This window comes from Thermobia domestica, chromosome 3, assembly GCF_964235325.1.
Source record: "Thermobia domestica chromosome 3, izTheDome1.hap1.1, whole genome shotgun sequence".
Classification (NCBI taxonomy): Eukaryota; Metazoa; Arthropoda; class Insecta; order Zygentoma; family Lepismatidae; genus Thermobia; species Thermobia domestica.
The window spans coordinates 304001733-304026834 of record NC_137456.1 but is presented as its reverse complement, the minus strand read 5'-3'; the positions used below and the strand labels follow the sequence as shown (position 1 = coordinate 304026834).

The following is a 25102-nucleotide window of genomic DNA, read 5'->3' as shown; positions in this document are numbered from 1 at the left end:
AACTAGGTTCAGTTGGCTAAGGACAGAAATCAATGGAGAGCGTTTGTAAACGCGGCAATGAACCTTCTGCGTCCATAGGCATGTTATATTAAGTTCTTGATACATTTTAGCTTCTTTTTATTTGACAGAAATGTTATTACAGGAACTAAAAAGTTTTTCTGTAGTAAAGATGATTTCGATTCGAGGTTAGCTATTTACGTTAATACTAAAACAAATTCGGTGGTGATTTTGATATAAAATGGCACCCATACTTTCTTTCAAAGTCTCTCTCTCTCTCTCTCTCTCTATCTATCTATCTATCTATCTATCAATCTATATATATATATATATATATATATATATATATATATATATATATATATATATATTCCCGTTTCTATGGGCGCCCTTTTAGTAGACTTGTCCACCGCCCTCATTAGTATCCCAGCACGGCCCTGTATGAGGTTAATGCTTGCAGATCTGCAGTAATTTCAAGTGACTGAAAAATCCCGAAAGTTCGACTGAGACTGCTAGAGAAACGCTAGTTTGGACTCACAAGAAAAAGTCACAAACGAAATAGTGATCACAGATTTTGAGAGTAGGCATACCGAAACCCGTGCTGCAGCTCACTCTACTACTACAGAAAGGAAGGAAAGAAACTTACTGATAATCTGATCCACTTATGACTTATTCGCACAATAGACCTGCACATAAAAAAAATTGCAAATTTATTTTTGCATCTTCCATATTTAGATTCAGTTATCCGGTAATATAGGTTACTTATAATTTTATAGGTCCTATTATAAAAATAACAATAAAACTATTCATAGTATAATATGAGTAAGGTCAAATATGAACTCCAGTTTAGTCTCCACTTGCAGTCACGGTGCCAAGGGTGGGCGTAGATTGGTAAACATGTTACACACCGTGTTGTTGAGCATGAAAGTTCTTTCAGTCACTAGGCAGCACTGTCAGTGTTCTTGCTCTATACCGATGTGAGAAATAGAGTAGACAAACAACTCATTCTGGAAGCGAAAACTGAAGCAGAGTACTAGAAAAAAGTTTCAAGAAGAGTGGTTGCAGTGGTGAAATTTCTGGCATTCAGAGATTTGCCATTTCGTGGACATGAGGAGACGTTCGGATCGTCATATAATGTAAATTACATGGGGATTTTATAAGTCATAGCATAATTCGACCCTTTCTTAGCCGATCATATAGCGCAATCTGGTAATACTGGGAGAGGAATTCCTTCCTAGTTGAGCTCGACCATATGCGATGAATTTATCCAACTTTTGGGACTCAAATTAACTGAAGAAACTGTAAAAGAGTTGAAAGAAGCCAAGTATTACTCCATCATCGTTGATTTCACACCTGATATTGCGCAAGAATGCTGTGTGCTTCCAAATGGTGAACCAGCAGAAAGGTTTATTTGTTTATTGAGCATTCAGGATGCAAATCTGACAAGTTAACACAAGTCGTGCTGAATGAAATTCTAAATCTTTGACTTGATAAAATACTGTAGGAGATAAAGCTACGATAATGCAAACACATGTCAAGAGCTTACACTAGATTAGAGACAAGAATTAAATATGTTAGTCCTTTGGCAGAATAATATGCTACTTTGTGCATTCCCTAAATTTTGTAGGAACTTGCATTGAGTCTTGCCGTGACGCTATTTTGTTTATTGGTTTACTGCAGAACCTAACTAACTTTTTCTTAGCCTCAGCCAAAAGGTGGTCACTTGTACTAAACCATTTTATACAGGATCAATTCTTTTGAACGCTCATCAGGAACTCGATCAGCAAAGGCACATGCGTGTAAAGCACTTTCCGCAAGCTACATTAAAATTTTTGTAGCTCTGTAGGAAATTGCAAGTGACAACACCGAAAAATAACAAATTCGTTGTGATGCTCATGATTACTGGCGAAAACTACAATAGTTGGAGTCGGCATTGATGTGTACAATCTGTCAAAGATTATGGAGCGATTCCGTGTAGCCAATAAGAAAACTAAAACAATAGATATTGATATAAATGAAGTAACAGAAGTAATTGCAGGATTGGAAGCATATTTGCAAATTGTTCGTAGGAAGTTCGATGGATACGAAGAGGAACCAAGGAACATAAGTGGATGTCAGGAATATCTACATAACAAGGGAGGGAAGAAATGTAGGAAAACTGCTTCAGATGAAACAAAAGGATAACACTTGTTTATAGGAAGAGAACGATTAAGTAAGATATATTTTGAACCCGTTGTTAGTTTATTTGCAGACGCTAAAGTCAGGAAGAAGTTTTTGACAAATATCGTGCTATTTCCGCTAACTGTTGAAGATAAAAAGATAGTGTCACCGTCCAAATAATGACATGTAAAGATGTAGTCTATAACCGCTGTAAGATTCAAAGGGTCATGAATGTTTATTTAATGTAATGTGGTTACTTTTATGTATTTATTTTAAACATAAATTGTGCTAATGTGTAGATGTATGTTAGTGAGGGGGCGCCTTATGTCAGAGAGCCTAGGGGCGCCAGAAGCCTTAATCCGTCACTGGTAACTACCCTGAAGTCAGAAATTTAACATGAACATTTTTTCTTTCTCAAGGCAGAATACTTTGAGTAACAGAAGCTGTCTAGTTAGTTACAATTACTTTAAGTAACACCTAGTCCTATGTATAGGATAAAACATGTTCTCAATGTTAACTTACACAATATATTAGAGAACATTCCATACCGTTCTGTTACGATTGCTCCCAAAATCAAATTTTCAGCTACACGTGTGCGTCTTGAAACGTATTCCAGAATCCACATTGTTTCTGAAAACTCATGCTGAATTGTTGCTGGTCCAACAACAATATTTTTAACCTAGGATAACATTTAACAGTACTAGGCATTCATGATGGATGTTAATATACCTGTTTAATGAAATTTATATCTGTACATAAACCGTGGTATCTACAAATGGTCATTTTAGCGAATAACGAAAATAAAATAAAACAAATTGTAAATATTTCCTGTCCTTTCCAATAACGAGTACTTCCTACTGACAAAAGTTGTCTTTGGCTCAACTATTATCATGCACACTGCTGCACGTAAACAATCATATCTACAATAGGTACTACATTGTACATGAAAGGAAGCATTTTTCTGGCGTTTCTTTACTCGCCTCAAAATCAGTACCCCCCTTATTTTGAAACTTGCTCTGCTCTGGTATATATACTTGATCCTTATCGGAATCATAATAATCTTCCGGGAAACTGTCTACGTTGCTACTACTTTTATTATTACCACTTCCTTCTGACGTGCTCGGAAACACCAACTTCCGCCTTGGTATCATCATTGCTAGTTACCATATTTTATTTACAACAGCTTGTAGATACCAAAATTTTCCACGTGTCTTAGTCAGCCATCTATTGGAGAGTGACGAATTTTCTTCACCGATTAACTCTATTTATCCATAAGTATACAGTCCTACAAAACTAATATGACGGTCAGCATGGCTGTAACAGCGCACTTATTGGACAAACTTTGTATTTACTCCAATTTTAAGCAATATACAAAATTTATTATTTTATGTGAAAGGAAAAGTTATTTTTCTTGCTTTGCTCTGAACGCTTTCGAGCTGGTGAGAAGCTACGTTTTTTCTTTGCCTGTAGGTGTTCTCCAGACTTACTGGCGTCATCATTAATACAAAGAAAACACTCTTTCCTGAACCAAGTGCTTATCTCAATAGCAGAGTGCTTCGAAACAGCAAACATTTTCTTTTCTTGAGTGAATTTAGCAACTCATTATTTTCGCTACTGAGATTATTTTGTATATGATCTTCATATCAATAATTATTAACGCTTGGAAATCTTTTTTAAACACAAAAATGTTACATTGGAGGCAGGTGCACATCGATCGTTACACGATCTCACACTCTGACGCTTTGTTATCTCAACTATTGTGGGAACAGTGCTCACAGTCAGTGTGGATTGCAGGCAGAGTGGTTAATCGCTACAATTGCCAATGTGCCTTTTTTTACTAAACTGTTTTGCATCAATTTATGAGGTGAAAAATCCATCAGTTCTGGACTGAAGTTTTAAAGTTGGTCGGCAACACTCATTTAATTGCAATCTTTAGTTTTTTGTTCCCACGAAATTAAACTACGTGTTACCAGAACTGAAATTAATCTACAACTATATTTGTATTAAGTATGTATATATAGACTCCTATATTTCTTTTATTGAATTTTAAATGACTCTGGCAACCAGAGACACGACAACGGGTTTTCCCAGGATGTTGGCACTGGCGCTTGGTGTTAAAAGAAGGAGGCACGAAAAGTCTACGTCGGACGAACTTACTTATATGCTAGTATGCAAATGTCTAGGAATAAGTATTAAGATTTTTGTGGGATCATAGTTACAGTATCAACTGGTAAAGTGGACGAAATGTTGCTTACGTAATTTTCTTAAGTGTAGTTGCAGTTGCAGAGCCTCGTTGGAAGCTAGTGTTCTCTCCAATCTCCATACTCATTGCACCTACTTCGCAGTGAAAGCCCAACTTCAACGTGAATAGTGATTTAGTGAATGTGATAATAAAAATAACCAAAGGGCTATATTTCAGTGTCTTCGTCTGCCACACACACACACACCGGCTATTCAATGAATAGGAGTTCGCTCAAGGTAATATTTTCCTTTTTATTTGTTTGTGTGCGAATGCTCATGGAGTCGTCAGCTTGCCAGTCGTATATACACAAGGTGTGTACAAAAGTAAATATAAAAGTTATGATTTTGGCATCTAGCAGCTGTTGTATCTGCTTATCAATTTGATCTCTTATCCCTAATGGAATCGGTGGGGAACGGTGATGAAATGACGCACTTTTATCTATACGAATTTTGTGCTCATATCCTCTAAAATAGCCTATATCCTCTGGGCTGTATGAAAACACATCCCTGTATTTATACAATAAATTGGTTACAGCTATTCGCTGGTATTCTGGTAAATCCGGATTTATATCAAAAAGGTTAATGTTAAAAGGTTTAGCAGTTTGCCATAATCTTTACTTTATCTCTTCTTGAGTACGAAATTGATGCGCTTTCTTTACGTTTTCTTCTATTCTAAATGAAACTTCTTCCACACCCTCCTCTGTATACGCCACTGGTGTACCTTTATATAACGTTACTATTCGTGCCGTTGGATTGCAAATTAGTAACGTAAGGTCGTTACTCGGTACTCTCATGGTCATTGCCTGTAAGCCGTATCGGTCTAATAATGATTGTAATGGAGTAATCTAAAATGCAGCGTCATGAATTGTTTCTCTTTGAATCGATACAGGAAAGTAGAAATGTGATTTCGACGGAATCGTAACTTTACTTGCTGTGATGACGTTTGCATTCCTTTGCAAGTGCAAAGAGTGCGTAGTGTCTAGGGACATTTCTTCCGATTCTTGCTTTTCCATTGGAAACGTAGGTTTCCTAGGTTTTCTGTATAATGATATGGATTTATTCTCCAAGTCTATTTGAGAAAAAAGTCTTGTGAGATTGTCATTCCCAAAAATCGGATTAAAGTCAGCATCTATGATGCGAAAGTAATGTGAGAAGATAGTGGTGCCAATTTTAAATTTAATTAAAGCTATTTCTTTTAAAGTTAGAACTTTGTTGGCAATGCCCTTAATACGAGTTTGAAATGGTATTAGCGTACATTTTGGGGGTACGTCCCGTCTTGACCATAGACTAAGACTAGAACCCGTATCTATTATAGCTGGTAGACTGTTTGTATTTATATTAATATTGAGCAACAGTTTATTATTTTCTATTCCCAGCTTAACATGTTCACGATGTTCATTATTGGCCGTCTGGGTGAAAAAATTGGCGTCCGTGTGCTTAAAAGTTTCCGCTGTTGCCTGCTCTTCTTGAATGCCAACACATTTTAATTGTGGTGGTGTCTGTGTGGCCCGCACCCACTTTTCGGAAATGGCCCGCGAGGCTTAACTTTGGCCTGCTAGCCCATCTATGCGTTTCTCTGGTTGGAAATTTTTGGATTATTCCAACACGTGGATGCTCCGTGGTTCTTCTTGTAACAAATTGAGCAAACTGACATTTTGTCGCCCTTTACAAAATTGTTCTTTTTTCTACCACCGTTATTTCCTTTATTGGTATTCTTCGCATCCGCTTTTCGTCCGTTGTTACGCCTATAATTAGACTTCATGGCATTCTGTGCCACCATTAACGATAACTCGGGCATATGATTTGCTAATTTGGTAAGGTCCGTGTGAGGATGTTTGTGAGGGCGGGTTTTGACTTTGGTGGGGGTGCGGATTCGAAACTTCAGGTGCAGAGGAAGTTGACTGAAGAGGGAAGATATTCTGCGATGGAGGTGCAGAAGGTAACGTTTGCGAATAACTAGGAGCAGGTTGGGTGTGATGCACAGTAGAAGTTGGCTGTTGTGCATAGGTTGGCAGGAATGAATTCGTTTGGCAATAATGGTCGTACAAAGGGAGTGGTGTGGGGCGGTTAGGTTGGCCGATTAAAGAATGAATTGCCTGTGACAATTCTACGTAATTCCTCTTTTGCATGAGATCTTGAGCTTTTTCCAATTCATGGAGTCGTTCCTGCAGCCGCTGGATTGTTGGAAAGGATTCTAACGCTATCTTTTGCAGCAAATTTCTATGTAGACCTAACGAAAGAAAATGAATTTTCTGTTCCTCTGAAGCCTCTGGCATCAGCTGTCTGATAGCCCTTAATTTCCTTAAGAAATATGAATCGACCGATTCATTTTCGTTTTGTTGAATTTGAAAAAATTCTAATTCCGCCTTATAAGCTGGTATATTTGGGCGGGACAGAGAAATTAATTTGGTTTTCAGCTGTTCGTAATTTAGTGTCTCGAATTGATTCAGATTTTGCAATTGTAAGACAAAGTCAAGAGCTACGTCCTGTAGATACATAGGAAGAATTTCTTTCTTCTTTTCGGGGGTCCAAGCCTGAAGTAAAGCCAAATGATCAAACAGCATGAAAAATCGATCGGCGTCGTCAGTACTGTGACCAGAATATCTACTTAAGTGAGGAATACTAACAGGTATACGGGAGCCTGATTCTGCCATATTGTTATCACCTTCTTTATATGTATTTTTTCCAGATCTAGTTGTCGGCATAAATACCTGCCAGCCTATAATGAATCAATTTACCGTTAAGAGTAGTGATAGTATTTATGAAAATACGGATACTATCTTTTATATGATCCTGCTTTTAGTAACACTTACACTGTATTGTTAAAAAGTTTCTAAGTCTGTGTTTTCGTTAACAAAAAGAGTGCCCCGTAGGAAAGTCCTTTTAGTGTCTGCAAATAGACGCCGACGCATCTACAATGTAAAACTTCTTGGGTAGAGCAATAAAATGTACTCGGGATTTGGACTTTTCCCTTCATCTTTTTATTATAAAAAGTTTATGTACACAAATAATATAAAATTCCACTAATATTAGGTAAGATTATATGGGAGCCCGGTGACCAAGCGTCGTGGGCTTTGAGGTGAGGTACTCTCTGTGACCAAGCGTCGTGAGAGGGGTGTAGATTAGGTATCTCTCTTTCGGTGACCGTGCGTCGTGAGAAAGAGGAAAGGAACCCGGTGACCAAGCGTCGTGAGAGGGGTTTTAGGTGTTGCGATCAATCCGGGAAGATTGATGTTGGTCGAGGTGTGCAGGTCCTTTTTATTCTGTCTTGTCGGCTTCCATCGTTGATACTCGTCCTTCCGACTGTTGGCGATGGTGATCGACTCCTCTTCGGGATCGTCGTCTGCTTGTTTGTGTTTATTATCAACACATGTAGTTCACACGTGGTTATTGCCTGGTACGGCAACGTGGGGATCCTTACAATACGATTAAACCTGAATTTCCGAACCACTGAGTCTACTTATGTTATTACTTATTTTATCACTGTCAATTTGCGCTTGAACAGGATACAAGCTCTGAACGAAGTTGTTATCAATTGTTTCTTTAGGGATATTTTGGAAGCCAGTACCCAAGGGAGACGGTAGGTAGCACTAAATTGATAGAAAATTAAAATATCAATATATTAACTTGAAACTATTTTGTAATTTGGAAAAAATAAACTGTTTTATGGTAATAAAACTAAAACATTTGTTTTTTGTTTCATCCTTAGAACTATGTAACAGACAACACAACAAAGATACAGTGGAATTTCGCTAATCCGAACTAATTGGGACCGAATCCTGTTCGGATTAAATGATTTTTCGGATTAGCCGGAATTACAATAAAATCGCGGTTTGAAGGGGGTGAACGAGTCTGTTGTGTTCTAATACATAGCGCTTGGTACTTCAAAACACATTTACTGACTAGAATATATGTATTGTACTGGAAAAACGTTAAAACTGTTGGAAAAACTTGTTGCCTTTATTTTTCCATGTACAGTACGTACAGTAGTTTATGAGATGAAGGTATCCAGTACACTCTCTTCAGTGTGATAAAAGACAATAACGGAGTTCATGTCTTGTAACAAATAATATTAGTACGGTACTATGGTACTATGATAAATACTGGTACTATCCACTACCAGTATTGTACGTTCAATTTTAAGTTACAGTATAGTACTTATTTCATTACATTACTGTATTTCACTCATACTAAACCTATACGTCTCAATATTGTACAACACGTACACTGCATTCCATTTCAAACTTTGTATAATTATCGTAATGTGGCTTAAGTCCTAAATACATATATTAAAGAAAAAACTGAATTTAACGAAAGTTACCTTATTTTCTACTGAACATGCACCCATTTTCATTATTTCAGTTATTAATTCCCTAAAACTGCGTATTTTCACCGCAGAAAATCCTCTCGGACCTGTTCGGCTTAACCGGCTGTTCGGACTAACTATGTTCGGATTACCGGAATAGCGCTGTATTAGTTTTGATTGCCATTCGATATCCATTTGAGTTTTCAAGACTCGTAAGTAGTGTAGATATTGGAGTTATGTCCTTTTGTCCTTAGATGCAGGTAACCACAGTTACATTGGAGAACTCGTACTTTTAATTTATTATTTACGTCTGTTACTTTTAAAAATTAATTCATAAATGACTGATATTTTTAAGTGTTTATAATTGTACTGTTTAAGTTATGGAACCAATAAATGATTAAAAATTAGTATTTTTAATTACATACTAACTGTCGTTTGGGTTTCAATATAAATGAATAAATCACTGGGTTATTACAAACAAGAATTTCGGGAGTTCTGACTGAATTTTCTTTGAGTTTCCGGGAAAATATTATTTATTAAAGAAGTCGTAAAATTTTATGTAAATACGTTATACAATAATTTTTATTTTGAAATTTTCGTGACATCACACTTCAGCAGTCTCCATCGAAATTTACTAGAATCTTTATCTATGGAATACCACGTTTACATTTTTGAGGGGAGAGGTAAAATAACTATGTTGAAGATTTTAGAAGTAAATATGATAATATTTTTGAAGTTGACAACACTACTTAAATGATATCTTTTCGTATATTTAGTGGATGTTATATGTGGAAGTGTTGCTCAGTATTTGAATGTAACTCAGCATTACTGTCGCGTCCAGCACAATTACGTCAAAGAAAGAGAAGGATAAATTGAGAAAAATAAATAAAACCACAAAAATGTGCACATTTTGTTCTCTTGTAGTATTGTGTTTATTTTTATTTCATGTATTTTTGTTTTTATTTTATCTTCCGAGACGTTTTTCTTTTAGATCGAATTTTTCTTTTTCTGCGGCTACGTTTTTTTTGTTGACGGGAATATTTCTCCTGCGCCTTTATTTCCCCTGACTGCGTCGGCCCAACACTCATCCTATGGTGAGGGCACACTTATGAGATAGCCGGTGGAGTAGCGTGAGTTTTTCTTGCAAGCGCCTCGGTACAAAGTTGTCGCTTTCATTCAGCTTCTCTTTATAAATGTATATTTAATACTGACTTTTTATGCGTACTAAAACAATAAAGTTGAGGATGGATGCATCCTCTCGGAAAATTATCAAAAATAAACAAGGACGAGAAAACTCTTATTTGTATAGTGTGGAAAAGACAAGTAACATGATGTGTGTAGTCCGATATCTTGTGCTGAACCTAACTCTTCAAGTGTTATTAAGGTCTTGTTATTTTTCGTCATTAATAAAGTTCTTACTTATAACTCCTTACAGGTTAAATGTATTAATATATTACGGACACATTATCGGCGGAAACGTTCGATGAGAGGGAATAGCAAAAGTACTTATATTGATTACCATTGGACAAGTGAACGTGTAGGTAAAACTCCATCGTCTACTAAGCGTTCCTCACAGTGTGCTATCACGTTGGGGTGCACTAAATGCCACCGAGAACAAAACTAAATTGGAGCTAAAAACATGTTGTAAAGATAGTTTGCGTCAAAAGTAAAACGTCACGTGAACTCGTTGCTGCTTAGTCCCTAATTCTTACCTTCAGTTAGCCTACACATTTGAACTATGTGAATGAGGGCTACTATCGACTTAAGGTCCTTCCGTATATTATCAAAAGTCAACACTTCGGGTACACCATCCCGTTGTGTAATGCGAGTGGTACTCTTTGGGTGAATTGTGGTTACGGTAGCCATGGTGTGGAAATCTGTTGATCGAAAGCCTCTTTGTGTCAACTGTTAGGACGAGCATTCTGTTTGGTCCCGGGATTGCCTAACCTTTTAACATGAAAAACGTATCCGAGAACTAATAGTTTTGACAAGATCTCTGCTGCTGATTCTAAGCGTAGCTGAACACAAAACGTACCTTCCTCGCATTCTCCGCCCTTTGCAACTGTGTTAGCTACCTGTTATAAATCTATGGCAACCAGGACGTTTTCATCCAAACTGATATTGTTCCTGGCAAAAGTCCAAAAATTTGACTTCAATCATACTGACTAGGGAATCTCCCAAAACGGCACGTGTTTCTGTTAATTGTGGTATTCGGCGAACTCCAGTTCATCACCGTCCACCTTTTAACGCTACAATAAACCTTAGCCAGCATATAAACCTTCTCAATGATACTGTCCTTTTCCCGAAAATACTAATATTAACACCTCTCTGTGAGTCACATGAAGCCACATGAAATCTGGTGTATGATTAACTTATTGACACTGAGTGGACAGTACTGGGACAATGTGGAAAGTTTCACCTCAAACTTTAATCTCTCCAATTCTGACGCTTCCTCAGTGGAACTGAAATTGCCTTAGTAGTCACCGTAAAGAATTAACACAACTTCTCTCAGTCCAGTTATCAACCTGTAGCTGTTTAAAGGCCGCGTGACCACGTGCGTCTCTGATTCTCTTTGTTCTGATCAGATTCCCATTGCTTCCCGACCGCAAAATGTTGCGTTGCGAGTTTCTTCCGTCACCCGCTTCCCATTTGTTGCTTATACATTCCTCAACTTGAAATGTTTACGAATACCAACCCACTTTATCTCTATCATCATCTTGATCCACCGGTATTTCTTGCTGGAAATCATATTGCATGTCACCTCTATGCGCTCAATCCGCAATGATAATCGTCGATGTCAAGTAAAGGACTTCCTAGAGGAGAGTAGTTTTCTCATTCTTAATAATGACACCACGACAATTGCTCCACTTTCTATGGTATGTGTTCCTATACCAACCTTTCTACGTACAGTGCTGGTCTCTCAGCATTATTGACATGGACAGTGCACCCTAATCTTTGCAACATTGATCACATTCCATTATTCCTCGAAAGTCCCTGTTTATTCTCAGTATCCTATCTGGCGCTTGAATATGAAGCGTGCTGACTCGTCTAACATTCGTGCTCTGAGTGATTCTTTTTACCGTCATGATCCCATTGTAGCTGATGTAGTAGAGGATTTCGAAGAGTCTCTTCTCAACTTTACTCGTGGTTCCATTTTAGAATGAGGCGGCAATATTTTCCGTCGACCAGTTTTGTGGTGGTCTGCGGAAATCCGTGAGGCTATCCTACCTCATCGGCAGGCTCTGGATTCTTTTAATCGTCATCCTATTGACGAAACTTTTCAGTGATTTCACGTCTGCTTCCTCGAGTTCAACGCCTTGTAAAACGCTCGAAGACCAAAAGCTGGAAAAGTTATGTATCGATCCTCAGTTTTCGAATGCATTTGTTTACAGCGTGGCGTTTAGTTCGACCTCTTATTAGTAACAATTGTTCTATTGCTGTACTTGCTTCATCTGTGAATGATGATTAGAGACTAACACTTATGAGATAGCTAACATTTTTGCGTACCCCGTTAAACTTCCGCACCGCCAGCAACGAGCACTATAATAAACCTTTCACGCTTGTGAAGTTTAATTCTGGTCTCGGTGAATCATTCATTAAAGCCCTTTGACTTCATCACATCTATGAAATGTTACGCAATTTTTTCGTCGGTACAGAGCTTGCATTATTAGAATTGTATAATCGCAATTCATTAGAAGAATCTTTTACACCTTGATGGCGTCAGGCTCTGATTCCATATAGACCCTGATTCCATCTGATTCTAGATCCATGAGCTACAAACCTATTGCCCTTATGAGATGCATCTTCCAGATGTTTGAACGCATGGTAAATAAGAATCTGGTGTGATATTCAAAATCTAATTCTCTCTTGAACATCTATCAGGGGTTCAAGTTCTTATACACAAATCACAATATCGTTCGTCTCGATGGGCACATTTATGATGTTGTTCTGAACATAGGATATCTTGTTGCTATTGTTTTGGACTTAGAGAAGGCGTCTGTCACGACTCGGCGTTATGGTATATTGAAACAGTTATATGACTTGAATCTTCGTGGGACATGACTCACTTTAATCTGAATTTCCTTCATAAGTGATATTTTCGAGTTCCTGTGGGGTCTAGCCTTTCAGAGCGCTTTTATGAATAAAATGATATTATATAGTGCAGTGTCCTTAGTATCACGTGGTTTTCTATCGCCGTCAACAGTGTTTTTCGCAGCTCCAGACTTCTGTCCCTGGTCTACTTTCTGTAGACTAACTTGCGATTTAGGTCATTCTCGATGCCTTCGAGGTACTACTCGATGCCTTCGAGGTACTACAAGGTAATACTACTCTACATCGTCTTTTGTTTGCTGGTCAAAGACACTATTTTACTTTACCGCAGAGAAATAGCAATGTTTCCATTTCTGACAGCAACGAATTTGCCGTATCCATCCACACTTGTGTATGGATGACACTCGTTTGTATTTCCTTGACACGGTTCGTTTTCTGTGCCTGATCTTTGACCATTGATTGATGTGGTCACTGCACATTCCTTCTCTTAAGTACTCTTGTCTCCGCACTCTGTATCTCCATTGTGATCTGACCCGCCGCACGTGGGGTGCTGATCGCACTATTTTTCTCCGTTTATACAATTTAAACCGTAGACAATGACTGTGTTATTTATGCCTCTGCTTGCTTCTCCCAACTACACTGCAAAAATACAGAAACTACTTTTAGAGACAGTAGGACACTGTACACATTACCGACACTCTTTGAAGACCTCTAGACACATATTCACCCCTTGTAAATACTGTGATGCCCAGGTCTGTCCCACATGTGCAAATGTGTCATGTATTTAAATATGTCATACATTATACTTTATTTTAAGACAAGTAACGCCTTTAGAGACGCAAAGGACACTTAATAAACACTATTTCATCAATTTTTCCACAACCTATGTACTAAAAGTGTTTCAATGGTGTTTCATTTTTACTGTGTACAATAACTTGACACAGTCAATCACCTGCATATTCTACAAACTGCTGGTACCTTATTTTCTAGTCCTGTTGCCAGTCTTCATGTTGAGGCCAATGAACTCTCGTTAAAATTTCGTCGTCCGAGACTCCTCTCCATTATTCTGCACAAGTGTCATGTGTTCCTGACCACCCCTGCAGACGGTGTCACCATGGTGGTCAGATGTGCGAGCGCTGTGCTGCTGTCCTAGTGCTGCACGCCCATGCTACCTCCATAAACTTGAGATTTTTTCGACAACATCGTTTGGCCCTCTCTCTTGTTGTTTCGATCTTGTGCTGTGTCCCATGCACTCGTCTTTGAATTCGAAGCAGCACTTCCATTCCCAGGAATACCAGCAGAAGTTTGCTGCATTATTTGAGTAGTACCCCGGTTTCAATGTATTTTATACTAGCGGTTCCAAAGATGGGTATTCGGTTGGCTGTCCCTTAGTCGTCGACGAGGATGCGCAGAATTTAGTTTCCTACGCTATGTTCAGTGTATACTCCTGAACTAACTGCAATTAAGTTGCCCTTGGTTAGGCTTTCGTTTCGTTGTGTGTTGGTTAGTTCCGACTCGCAGAGCGTAGTTATAAGCCTACAGATTGTTTGAGTACGCACTCCCTCGTTCAAGACAAGACAAGAAATTCAAGACATGATATTGAAATTGTTGAGCGTGTACTTGCTTTTATATATGTTTCTAACATTGCTTACATTCTCTAAGATTTTCTAGTCGTTTATTTTTTTCATTTATGATTGCTGTACACACTTTCATCTCTTATTCTTACCTTTTAGTTTTTAATTTGTTGTTACTATTAATATTTTCTCTAAAGCTACTATTGTTACAATTTCTTGCTGGACACCGAGTATATTAACGATAGTTATCAACTTTTTTTTTTTTTTTTTTTTTACAGATTGGATAGTAGCACAACAGTAGGACGCCAAAAAAAGGAGATAAAATGTATTCATGACGGTAGGGAGAGTGTAAGTATTAAAGGTTTCGCTAGTATAATCTGAGATTTTAATATTTTTCTGAGATGTAGAACCCGTTGAAACTTATCTATATTCAAGATAATAAGTACATTTAACCCTTAACAGTGCTGGTGTTGTATTTAAACACTTCAGGGCTTTTACCAGCAACATATATTTTCTACTTGTAATCTGTTGTTGATGATAATTTCATTTTACAGTATGCTAGGACTAGTGATGTGAGGTGGAAAATTTTCCATTTCGGTAAATTTTTCGCTATATTTTTCCGGAAAATTTTCCGTTCTAAATCAGAAATCAAATAACAATTCATCAGTGATCATAAAATGGATTGAATTCATGTACAGAAATGTAAAAAAGGGTAAGACCGTTTAAAGAATCTGAAAATTTTCATGGCTCACACAATTTTCAGTACTATGTAAGAACAAGTTAAACAATTTTTAATGAATCGAAATATTTTCTGTCTTATATGGAGAAATTGTAGAACATTTTATGAGTCGGAAAAATTTTCATCATTTTGAAGCAAAGAGTAAAACAACTTTGAATCGTAAAGTTTTATTGCTCTGTAGAAACAAGTGAAAGGAATTTTCATAGATCGAAAATTTTCATCACGATGGAGAAACAAGTGGAAAAAACTTTTCATAAGCTGGACAATTTTGGATATTATGTATAGTGATGTTAGGTGGAAAATTTTCCACTATATTTCACTGCACATTCAGCTACAAAATTGAATTTCTGTAGAGGAAAGTTAGTCAGCAACAATTATAATTTTCCAGTTAGCTTTCGGAACCGGAAAATTTTCTAATATTTCAAGTTTGGAAGTAAAATTTTACACGTTATTTCTCTCTCTCTTTTCATCTGCGAATTCCTTCGTTGCTAAGCGGTTAGCATACGCGCCTTTGGCATGGAAGACCTGGCTTCGATTCCCATCGGGAGCTCATGTAGTTCGAAATTCTCGTTAATCAGTTGGTCTCGTCTTATATAGTCTCGCTGCTGAAAGGGACGTTAAACTCAAAATCAACTCAATTCAACTTCTCTCTCTCTCTCTCTCTTTCTCTCTCTCTGTGTGTGTGTGTGTATGCCAAGTGCAGAGAACATGAGTTCGTAGAGTACAAATATCCCATTCTATTATTTAAAATTTCAATTTATTAAAAGTCATGAATGTTTTCCGATTCATAAAAACATACTCCACTTATTCCTATATCGTTGTTTAGCTATAAAATTTATTGGTAATAAATATGTCTTAAAAAGTTTCATGAAGTGAAAATCTAACAATTCTTCATTTCAAGAATGTTTCAAAAACTTCAATGCGTTCTTCCCTCAGAATCCACCTTTCATCTTACAATATTAGATTTCATCTTACAAATTTCTACGCATAAGACGGTTTTCTCATAGCTTTACTACTTTTATAGATTTACATTCTGCAACATTTATAAATAAGTAGATATAATAGAGAGAGAAAGAGAGAGAGAGAGAAACACTATGTAAATTTTTGCTTCCCAAATTGAAATATTAGAAAATTTTCTAGTTTCCGAAATCTAATTGGAAAATTATGATTTGTTGCTGTCTAATTTTCCTCTACAGGAATTGTATATCTCAATGTGCAGTTAAATATAGTGGAAAATTTTCCACCTAACATCACTATACATAATATCCAAAACTGTCTGGCATATGAAAATTGTTTTCACTTGTTTCTACATCGCGATGAAAATTTTCCGATTCATGAAAATTCCTTACATTTGTTTCTACAGAGCAATAAAACTTTCCGATTCACAAAAAAATTGTTTTACTTTTTGCTTCAAAATGATGAAAATTTTCCGACTCATAAAAACTTCTTCAATTTTCCCATACAAGACACAAAATCTTTCGATTTATGAAACATTGTTTCACTTGTTCCTATATAGTACTGAAAATTGTCTGAGCCATGAAAATCTTCAGATTCCTTAAACGATCTTTCACTTTTTAACATTTTTATACACGATTTCAATCAATTTTATGAACACTGAGGCTGTTACTTGATCACTGATATTTGTTAAGAACGGAAAGTTTTCCGGTAAAATGTAGAAGAAAATTTTCCATCTCACATCACGGCTAAACAACGATATAGGAATACGTGGAGTATGTTTTTGTGAATCGGAAAATTTTCCGTTTCAAAATTTTCCGGAAAATTTTCATAACTGTACAGGACAGACAATTCTTCGATTCATGAAAAATTGTTTCACTTGCTCCTACATAGTACTGAAAATTGTCTGAGCCATAAAAATTTTCAGATTCTTAAAACGATCTTTCACTTCTTAACATTTTATATATGATTTCAATCAATTTTATGAATACTGAAGGACTGTTACTTGATCCGTGATATGTTAAGAACGGAAAGTTTTCCGGAAAAATATAGAAGAAACTTTTTCACCTCACATCATGGCTAAACAACGATATTGGAATAAATGGAGTATGTTTTTATGAATCAGAAAATTTTCCGTTTCAAAATTTTTCGGGAAATTTTCATCGCTGTATAGGACATACAATTCTTCGATTGATGAACAATTGTTTCACTTGTTCCTACATAGTACTAAACATTGTCTGAGCCATGAAAATTTTCAAATTCTTTAAACAATCTTTCAATTTTTAACATTTCTATAGATGAATTTAATTAATTTATGAATACTGAGGAATTGTTACTTAATCACTGATATTTGTTAAGAACGGAAAATTTTCCGTAAAAATACAGAAGAAACTTTTCCACCTCACATCACGGATATACAACGATGTAGGAATAAGTGGAGTATGTTTTTATGAATCGGAAAATTTTCATCACTGGTTAGTGCTTGTGATGCTGTTCGGAGGTTCGTATGATATATCGGTAATAATAATACTGTATTCGTGTATAAAAATACTCCAGAAGCACAGTTACGTAAGTTTATTTTTTTACATTAAATCTGGTTTCGCTCTCACATATAGTTATTATTGTTTGTTTTTAAAACATTACTTTTCCTGCAAGACCTCTCTCTTCTTTCCTATCCATTCGCCACCTTTTATCCACAGAAGTAACAAGTAAGGTTGGAAGAGAGGTTTACGCGGGAATCTTGCATCTTTAGGTTTTTAGGGGTACATTAAAGTAATAAAAAAGTAAAAAAAGAAGCCAAGATTCATAGATCACGGGAGGAATACCCCCTTTCTCCAGCCTATCAAGGAAAATATAAACTACACTAAGGTCGGCAAAAAAGTATCAGCTTAAATAAAAACCTGAACTTGCCCTGGAATAACTCTGTATTGACTAGTTAAAACAAAATATCTGTACCGCAAGGTTACTCGCTCTGTAACCGCATGCTCTCCTAAAGGCAGAGACCTCCACTATTAGTCTGCTGTCTCCTAACATGATTCTCTAATTTCCCTAAAGAACCGTAATTTATTATGGATTTGAACAATAACTCAAGCCTCACTCCAACCTTCGCGAATTCCCGTGCCCTTAAAATCATCCGAGATCTCATTAAAATTCTCATCCCAGCGAGCACCGAAAAGGTAACTGCCCAAGTTACTCTCTCAGACAGAATCAGTGCCAGCATTAAAATCTAAAGAGAAACCCTCATTACGGGTTACTCTGACCTCTGTCCCTAAAATAATAATAATAATGATCTACCTCTCATTTACGAAGTCGCAGGCTCCATCACTTAGAAACCTGCTTAAAACTATCAGGAGCAGCTCATTCCGCCCGCTCCTTCCAAAAATACTTAAAGTAAAAAAAGTACTTTATTCACCTATGTTTGGACACAGAGATAACTCTCTTACCGGAACAAGAGAATCCCGAAGAAATTCTTAAAAGAAATGAATCCTGAAAGAAGGGCTGGGTTGACTTATATAGTCTCAAGCCTCGCGACAAGTGGTCAGCTATCCACACAATTTCCCCTTTCTTCCCTGTAAAAAAAGCAAAAAAGAGAAAGCGAGGATTCCCACGGTGTATAGGGGAGTCAAGTCGCTTTCTAAAACTGCTAAACTAAAAGAAATATGTTAAAGGCATAACAAGAGTTAATTTACAAAAATTCAAAACATTTTAAAATATACAAAAGCAAGCAAGAAATTAGCACTATATACATAAGTACCTTGGCCAAGGATTTTTTATACTACCAAACTATACTAATATTATATTAATATTAATTTAATTACCAACAAAATTTATACACATGAAACAGCTATATACCAGAGGTGCTATAGCAACATAAAAAGTTGTGTCTTTATACTGAAAGTTTGGCAGAAGGTTATGGTAGTATTAAGCCTTTATATGGGAACGAAATCTCGATTTTTCTTACGAACGGGTTAGAATATGAAGCTGTATCAAATGCAGATAATGAGTATAACATTGTGAATGATAATTCATCTCATACAGAAGAAACGAACACAGTTCATCATCTGATCACGATAACGATAGATTTTCAGTGTCTTCTATGGGAAGAATAAATGCTTTAAATGGAACAAAAGGCCCCCTTGAAGAAACTACCGGATAATGCAATATCATTGTTCACATACCTGGAACAAAAGGACGTGGAAGAAGTGTATCTTCAGAAGACATTGTCGGTTGTTGGGAATCTTTTTTGCTCAGACGACATGTAACAATGTATTTTGGAAAACATAAATATGAAGATTCAAGAAAAGAGTAGTAACTCTCGTAATTCCAAGCCATCACATACAAATGACATTGACATCACAGAGCTGTGAGCATTTATAGGCCTTCTCTACTTATCAGGAGTGATGAAATTAGGATAAGAGGATGTTCCAAATTTATTTGCCGCAGATCAAATGGAACAAAATATTTTTCGTTCTACTAAGAGCATATCTAGATTTCTTTTCATACTTTCATGTTTACGTTTTGATTGTGCTGCAACAAGAAAAGTGCGAAAATGAATAATAAGCTTGCTGGTATAAGAGATGTGTAGAGTTGCTTTATGCGTAACTATCAAGTATGTTTTGTCCCAGTGATAACATCACAATTGAGATGCTCGTACCTTTTCGAGGTAAATGTGCATTCAAAATATACATACCAAACAAACCAGTAAAATATGGGATCAAAGCGATTCAAACAGTGAACGAATAAAAGGAAAATGAATAATGCGTTCATTTATACGGGAAAGAATCCCAATAGATATTCGGACATAAGCGTTCCAACAGAATATGTTCTTAACCTGATATTTCTATCACCAGTACAAGGTAAACACGTAAATATAACTGTTAATACCTAGTTCACTTCGATTGAGCTTGCTGAGAAGCTAAAGGAGAAAAAGCTAACCATCTTATGAACAATAAAACAAAATGAAATCCAGATTTCTCAGGAATTCAAAGCAACTAGAAAGGGATCAGCTCAAATAACACTTTTTGGGCACATAAAAGACTATACACTTTGTTCCTTTGTTTACAATTAAGAGAAAGCTGTTGATCTTATTTCAAGTATGCATTTGGATCAAGCATTGGACGAAACCAGACATGATACTGTATTATAATAGAACCAAAGGAGGCGCCAGTTTGACCAGTTACGTGGAAACTAGTCACCTTCTCGTTGAACGGGAAAATGGCCAATGAATTCATATTTCATGCCATTCTGAATATACCCGGTGTGAATAGTGAAGTTATTTCTAAAGAAAATGGAACTTATTTCGGGAATGTTTCTTTCCCGCTAGAAAGAAATTTTTGAAGGAGTTAGGATTAGCCCTAGTAAAACAAGACATTTCCGAAGAGCTAACATCTGAAGAAAGTGTAAGTAAGAAAGCAAGGAGGTTCTAATTTTGTCCGCGCTCGCTGAGGAAAAATCTTAAATCTTGATAGAATTTCAAGAAAAGTATTTGCAAGGAACATCATTTGTATATTTGTCCTGATTGTGTGTAACCACGTATTCAACTATTGCACATAATACAACAGTTACTAAAATCTAAAGTGTAGCTCTTTATGTGAGGTTTTCAGATACAGCACCAACAGACAAACGTGACTTTTTCTTACCAATATTTTTAAGGGTTAAGTTCGTCTGCATAAAAATCTAAAATTGAATATTGTCGGAAGCCTTTTACTCCGACTAGAAGCTGAATTGTCGAGAACGTCTAAACGTGTTGAAATTAACAGTTTCAATGCAAAATTCTACACACGTAACCTCGAGTTAATCATGACATTCCTGAGATCCAGAATTAAGATTCGAAATTTGTAATAGAGAAATCATTGTTTTTCCTAATTTAAGTGAAGTTTTCGAAAAGCACTGAAACACGTATTCACTTATTTTGCATGAAAAACACATATTGTGAGTTTCATATTTAGACTATATTCAATATCATCAATAACGTAAGATATGTTATTTTTTTAAAAAACAAATGTTTGATCCCCTTCAACCTCACTTAGGATACACACTTTTCTTAAGACAATCCTGTCCTTTAACTTCTTTTCATGACAAAAGGTGTAGCAGTAGGCCTTTATATAGTAGTATGGACTTAATATTGATGAGATAGCTACTTTTCCTTTAGATAACAATAATGATGTGAAAGAAGCATTGTCAACTGCACTGACATCTTGTAAAATGTACAACTGTTTCTAATGTGATCATTATAAGAATACTGATGAGTGATATAGTGCTTCCTTCTCCTCGCTCCCTGTTTTTTCTCACCATTTACTTATTACTGAGTTTAAAGAAAATTAATATGAAACGAAAAAGCCTCTTATCAACTCCTATCTGGGCGACCTCCTTTCTCTGTTCCTTTATCTTACTGAGAAAATGAGATTGCATATAAATAGCTCTCCTGTTAATTTAATTAATCTTCTGTAGGGTAAAGACTAATCAAAACACAAATAATTCTCCGGGAACGATTTTTAAGATTTAGAAAACATATACTTTCTCTTTTTATAATTTAGACTTTATTGAAGAAATTATTAAAGGAAGTTTAATTGGTTAATAAATAGTTAATGACTAGTTATTCTCTAAATGCTTCTAAGCAATACTTCCAATCTAAAATCTTAAATTATACTGCTCTAGAATTGTTTGAACTCTAATTAGGGATTGGGCCTGTGGAAGAATTTGCCTCGCGTGCTTTTACTAGCTGAACAATTTACTTTTTATTTCTTTTCTATTTACTCCTTATTTCTTTTCTATCAGCTATACTAATTACTTATAGTATGCTTCGCCTAAATGTCCTAAACGTGAAACATCTTCGTATATGAACTGTTTCACTAGGAAGCAGCTAGCTAATTAATCAAGGTAGTGTAGGTTCAGAATAGATTACTTGTGGACCGTAAATTGGATTCGAGGTTAAATTAAGTGGTAGAAAAACTTTATCAGCATCGTCCGTATTTCAAGATTTCGCTTCGGTTTAAGTATTAATATCCTTAAAAGAATCTTAAAACAATTAATAATCTGGCACCCATTCGATTACCCTGTGAACACATTTTAGTGCACTAAAACTAAATTTTCTCGTTTCTTTATTCGGAAAACGAGAATAAGTTATCTCAATATAAATATCTTCGTCCTAACTAAATTATCCTTAAATTCCTACACATTTCCCCTCTTACTTTTATAATACAAAACCAATATTGTAAGCTAGCCAGAAAAAAAAACGCACAATAATTATATTCCGAAATCCCTTTCCGAAAGAAAGAAGACTCATTTTAATCCAAGTTTACTAACGCATTATTAACTTTAATATTAAAGATTCTATCCCCTGTCGAATATAAACCCACATTTCTAAGCTAAACCATATCTATCCGAAAGAATATTCTCGAGCGTGAAAAACTGTTTCCTTTATTCTGAAAAACTCCTAAACGAAAAGAAAACTACACGGCCCTACCAATTTGGAGGATTGCTTTCAGAATCATTCTGACCTGAAAGTTCGCTTCTTTTATAGATGTTGAGCAATTCTTGATCAAGAACCTCATGCGTGTAGCGGGGACTAAGAGTTTACCTCAGTTTTCTAGTTGTGGGAAATCAATAACAGTAGTAGTGTGTAGCATGACAGCGATATATAAATGTCAAATAATATTCCGATCTCTTATTTCTTTTTCATGGCTGGAATGCTCATTCCAGTTTTTTATAATAGCGAAACACACTTCCTCCCACAATTTCTTCTTTACGTTTATAATCTTGCAGTCTTTTTTTCTGTATAACGCTTTACGTTTCTCCATTTCCCCACTTTATTTTTTATTACATTGGTAATTAAAGACATATTGCAAACGCTTCTTCTTACACGCTGCGCACACAGCGAACTGTTGTGAGAAAAAAACTTGTAGAAAATATTTTTTATCTCCATGCTTGGGGGACCTTGCCAACTTTTCTATCGCCGTCTATTCTGTCGCCGGAGGTTATTGGCCACAAATTTCACTAATTTAAGTGGTCAAAAATCGTTATTCTCAACAATGTGACTTGAGCCCAATTGGTGAATAATCACGTGAACAAAACTGTCCCTAATTAGAATGTGTGGCTAATGTAAAAAAATATCGTTTTTTCTCTGTGAAGTATTTTTTCAATAAAAATATCATTCTTTTCCATGTTTCGTTTTTCAAATTTCTGTTTTCTTTCTGGTAACTATTGTTTATTGACTAATGTTGCAGATAAGTGAAATAATCAGCAGAATTTGAGTCGAAGCCCTCGTACCTTACAAATAATTGCTTTCTTTGTATTGTGGCGAACAGAAATCTTTGATTAAGTAATGGCGACTGCTTTGAAACAGATGCGGAATATGAGAAATCTGTCATTTCTGTAGTTTGGTGTGGAGAAGAAACAAACTTGCGAATCAAAGGTTTAAGAGAAACTCAAGTTATTAATACCAATTATGCTCTTTTACGGCAATTCATCTAGACAGGATCCAAATCAATTTCTTTTCCTTTGTCCTATCAACTTTAGTATACTTTATTTGCATTGGAATAGGACATAATATTCAGGTGTCAAATTACAGTAATAATAATAATAATAATAATAATAATAATAATAATAATAAAGACAAATCCGTATGAAGACAGATTGTATTAAAATCTGTAAAATCGCCAATAACATTAGGGAAAAGTTACAAAATAATCGGAATTGGAAGTGTCCAGACCGCCAGGACATACCCTCTGCGTACGTCCCTACAACTAGCTAGATGTTAGACGAGAACTTTCCAGGCAAATTTCATGTAGAAAGTAGGGCTACTGAACTCACAAGAGCCGTAAGAAAATTTGTTTTTAAGTAATGGTTATGCCGGCTAAGCTACAGAATACTTTATGAGAATGAATGAAATATTGGAATAGAGAAAGTGGGAGGAAGCACAATACCGAGAAATCATACACAAATGGCGTTTGTCCAGCACAATGCCTACTGGGCGGGAGCTGGGTCGAACCATTAAATTCACAATATTTCAGTAATAATGAAAATCATAATAATAAAAATGGTATCAAAAATTTTAAAGTTACCCTTAAATTAGGGAAAACTTACATAAAAGTTGGGATTTGGGGACGGGTCCGTACCTCCAAGACACACCTCTGTAACTACCCAAGTTTAAAACGAATTACCTTAAACAGAACAGTAAGGAATATAATAAACTAACATTGAGGATATACAGAGGTAATTATAAAAGCTTTGCTACAAAAATACCTACAGACACCATAATTCAATGAGCTCTGAAATACAGTTACAAAATAGTGTATAAGGTTCAGTGTACAGAGCATTTGTTACTTAAAGAATGAGCATACAGTATTTCGAGCATTGTTTATGATAAGACGAGGATTGTTTACGATAATTTTCGTTTCGTCTCGATTCTCATCTCCAAAGCGAGACGATAATTTGAGTTAACCTTGTCTCTTCTCGATTGTAAAATGTTAATTATCGTCCGGATTTTGTTTGTTTTGTTTTTGAAACGAGATGAGAAACGCAACATTAAACAAAACCTAAATATTCTTAACAAATGTCACGTTTCTGCTTGTAATGTGATGACCTGAGCGATAATAACCTCCTAACGTTTAGTCTTCTAAGAGGTAATTATTATTATTATTCCTGAAGATTTGGTAGTTCAAGTATTGAAACATCCTAGTATACAAAATCTGATAATAATAAAACGTATGTCTTCGCCTATCAATCGCCACCATAAATCCTAAAGTTAAAAAATTCTTGTCCGACGTGGATTCAATCCCAGTACCTCAAGACTACTGGTCGAGCACCTTGACCACTGAACCACGATCACTACGCAGTAATTGCTTCGTCTTTAGTGTGTTTACGTTAAGTTTCTTTGCCTCCGCTTACAAAGTTTTACATTATATTTCTTCGTTTCAAAACTTTTTTTCGTATACCTTTTATCATGATATAAGCCAATGATATTTGGCATGTTTATATTAATAACTTGAGTTGTTCTTGAACATTTGGTTCACAAGTTTGTTTCTTCTCCACACCACACTACAGATATGACAGATTTAAGTCTCACTCTCTGCATTTGTT

General features: G+C 36.0%; 1 protein-coding gene across 1 annotated transcript in view; it reads left to right on the top strand.

Annotated features, from left to right (window-relative positions):
• The window catches only part of LOC145681112 (uncharacterized), a 461261-nt gene that overhangs the window by 246023 nt on the left and 190136 nt on the right, over positions 1 to 25102 (top strand). Inside the window, exon 7 of the mRNA XM_081752524.1 lies at positions 14607 to 14676. Within this exon, the coding sequence (XP_081608650.1) occupies positions 14607 to 14676 (70 nt within the window). The remainder of the gene's footprint in view (positions 1 to 14606; positions 14677 to 25102) is intronic.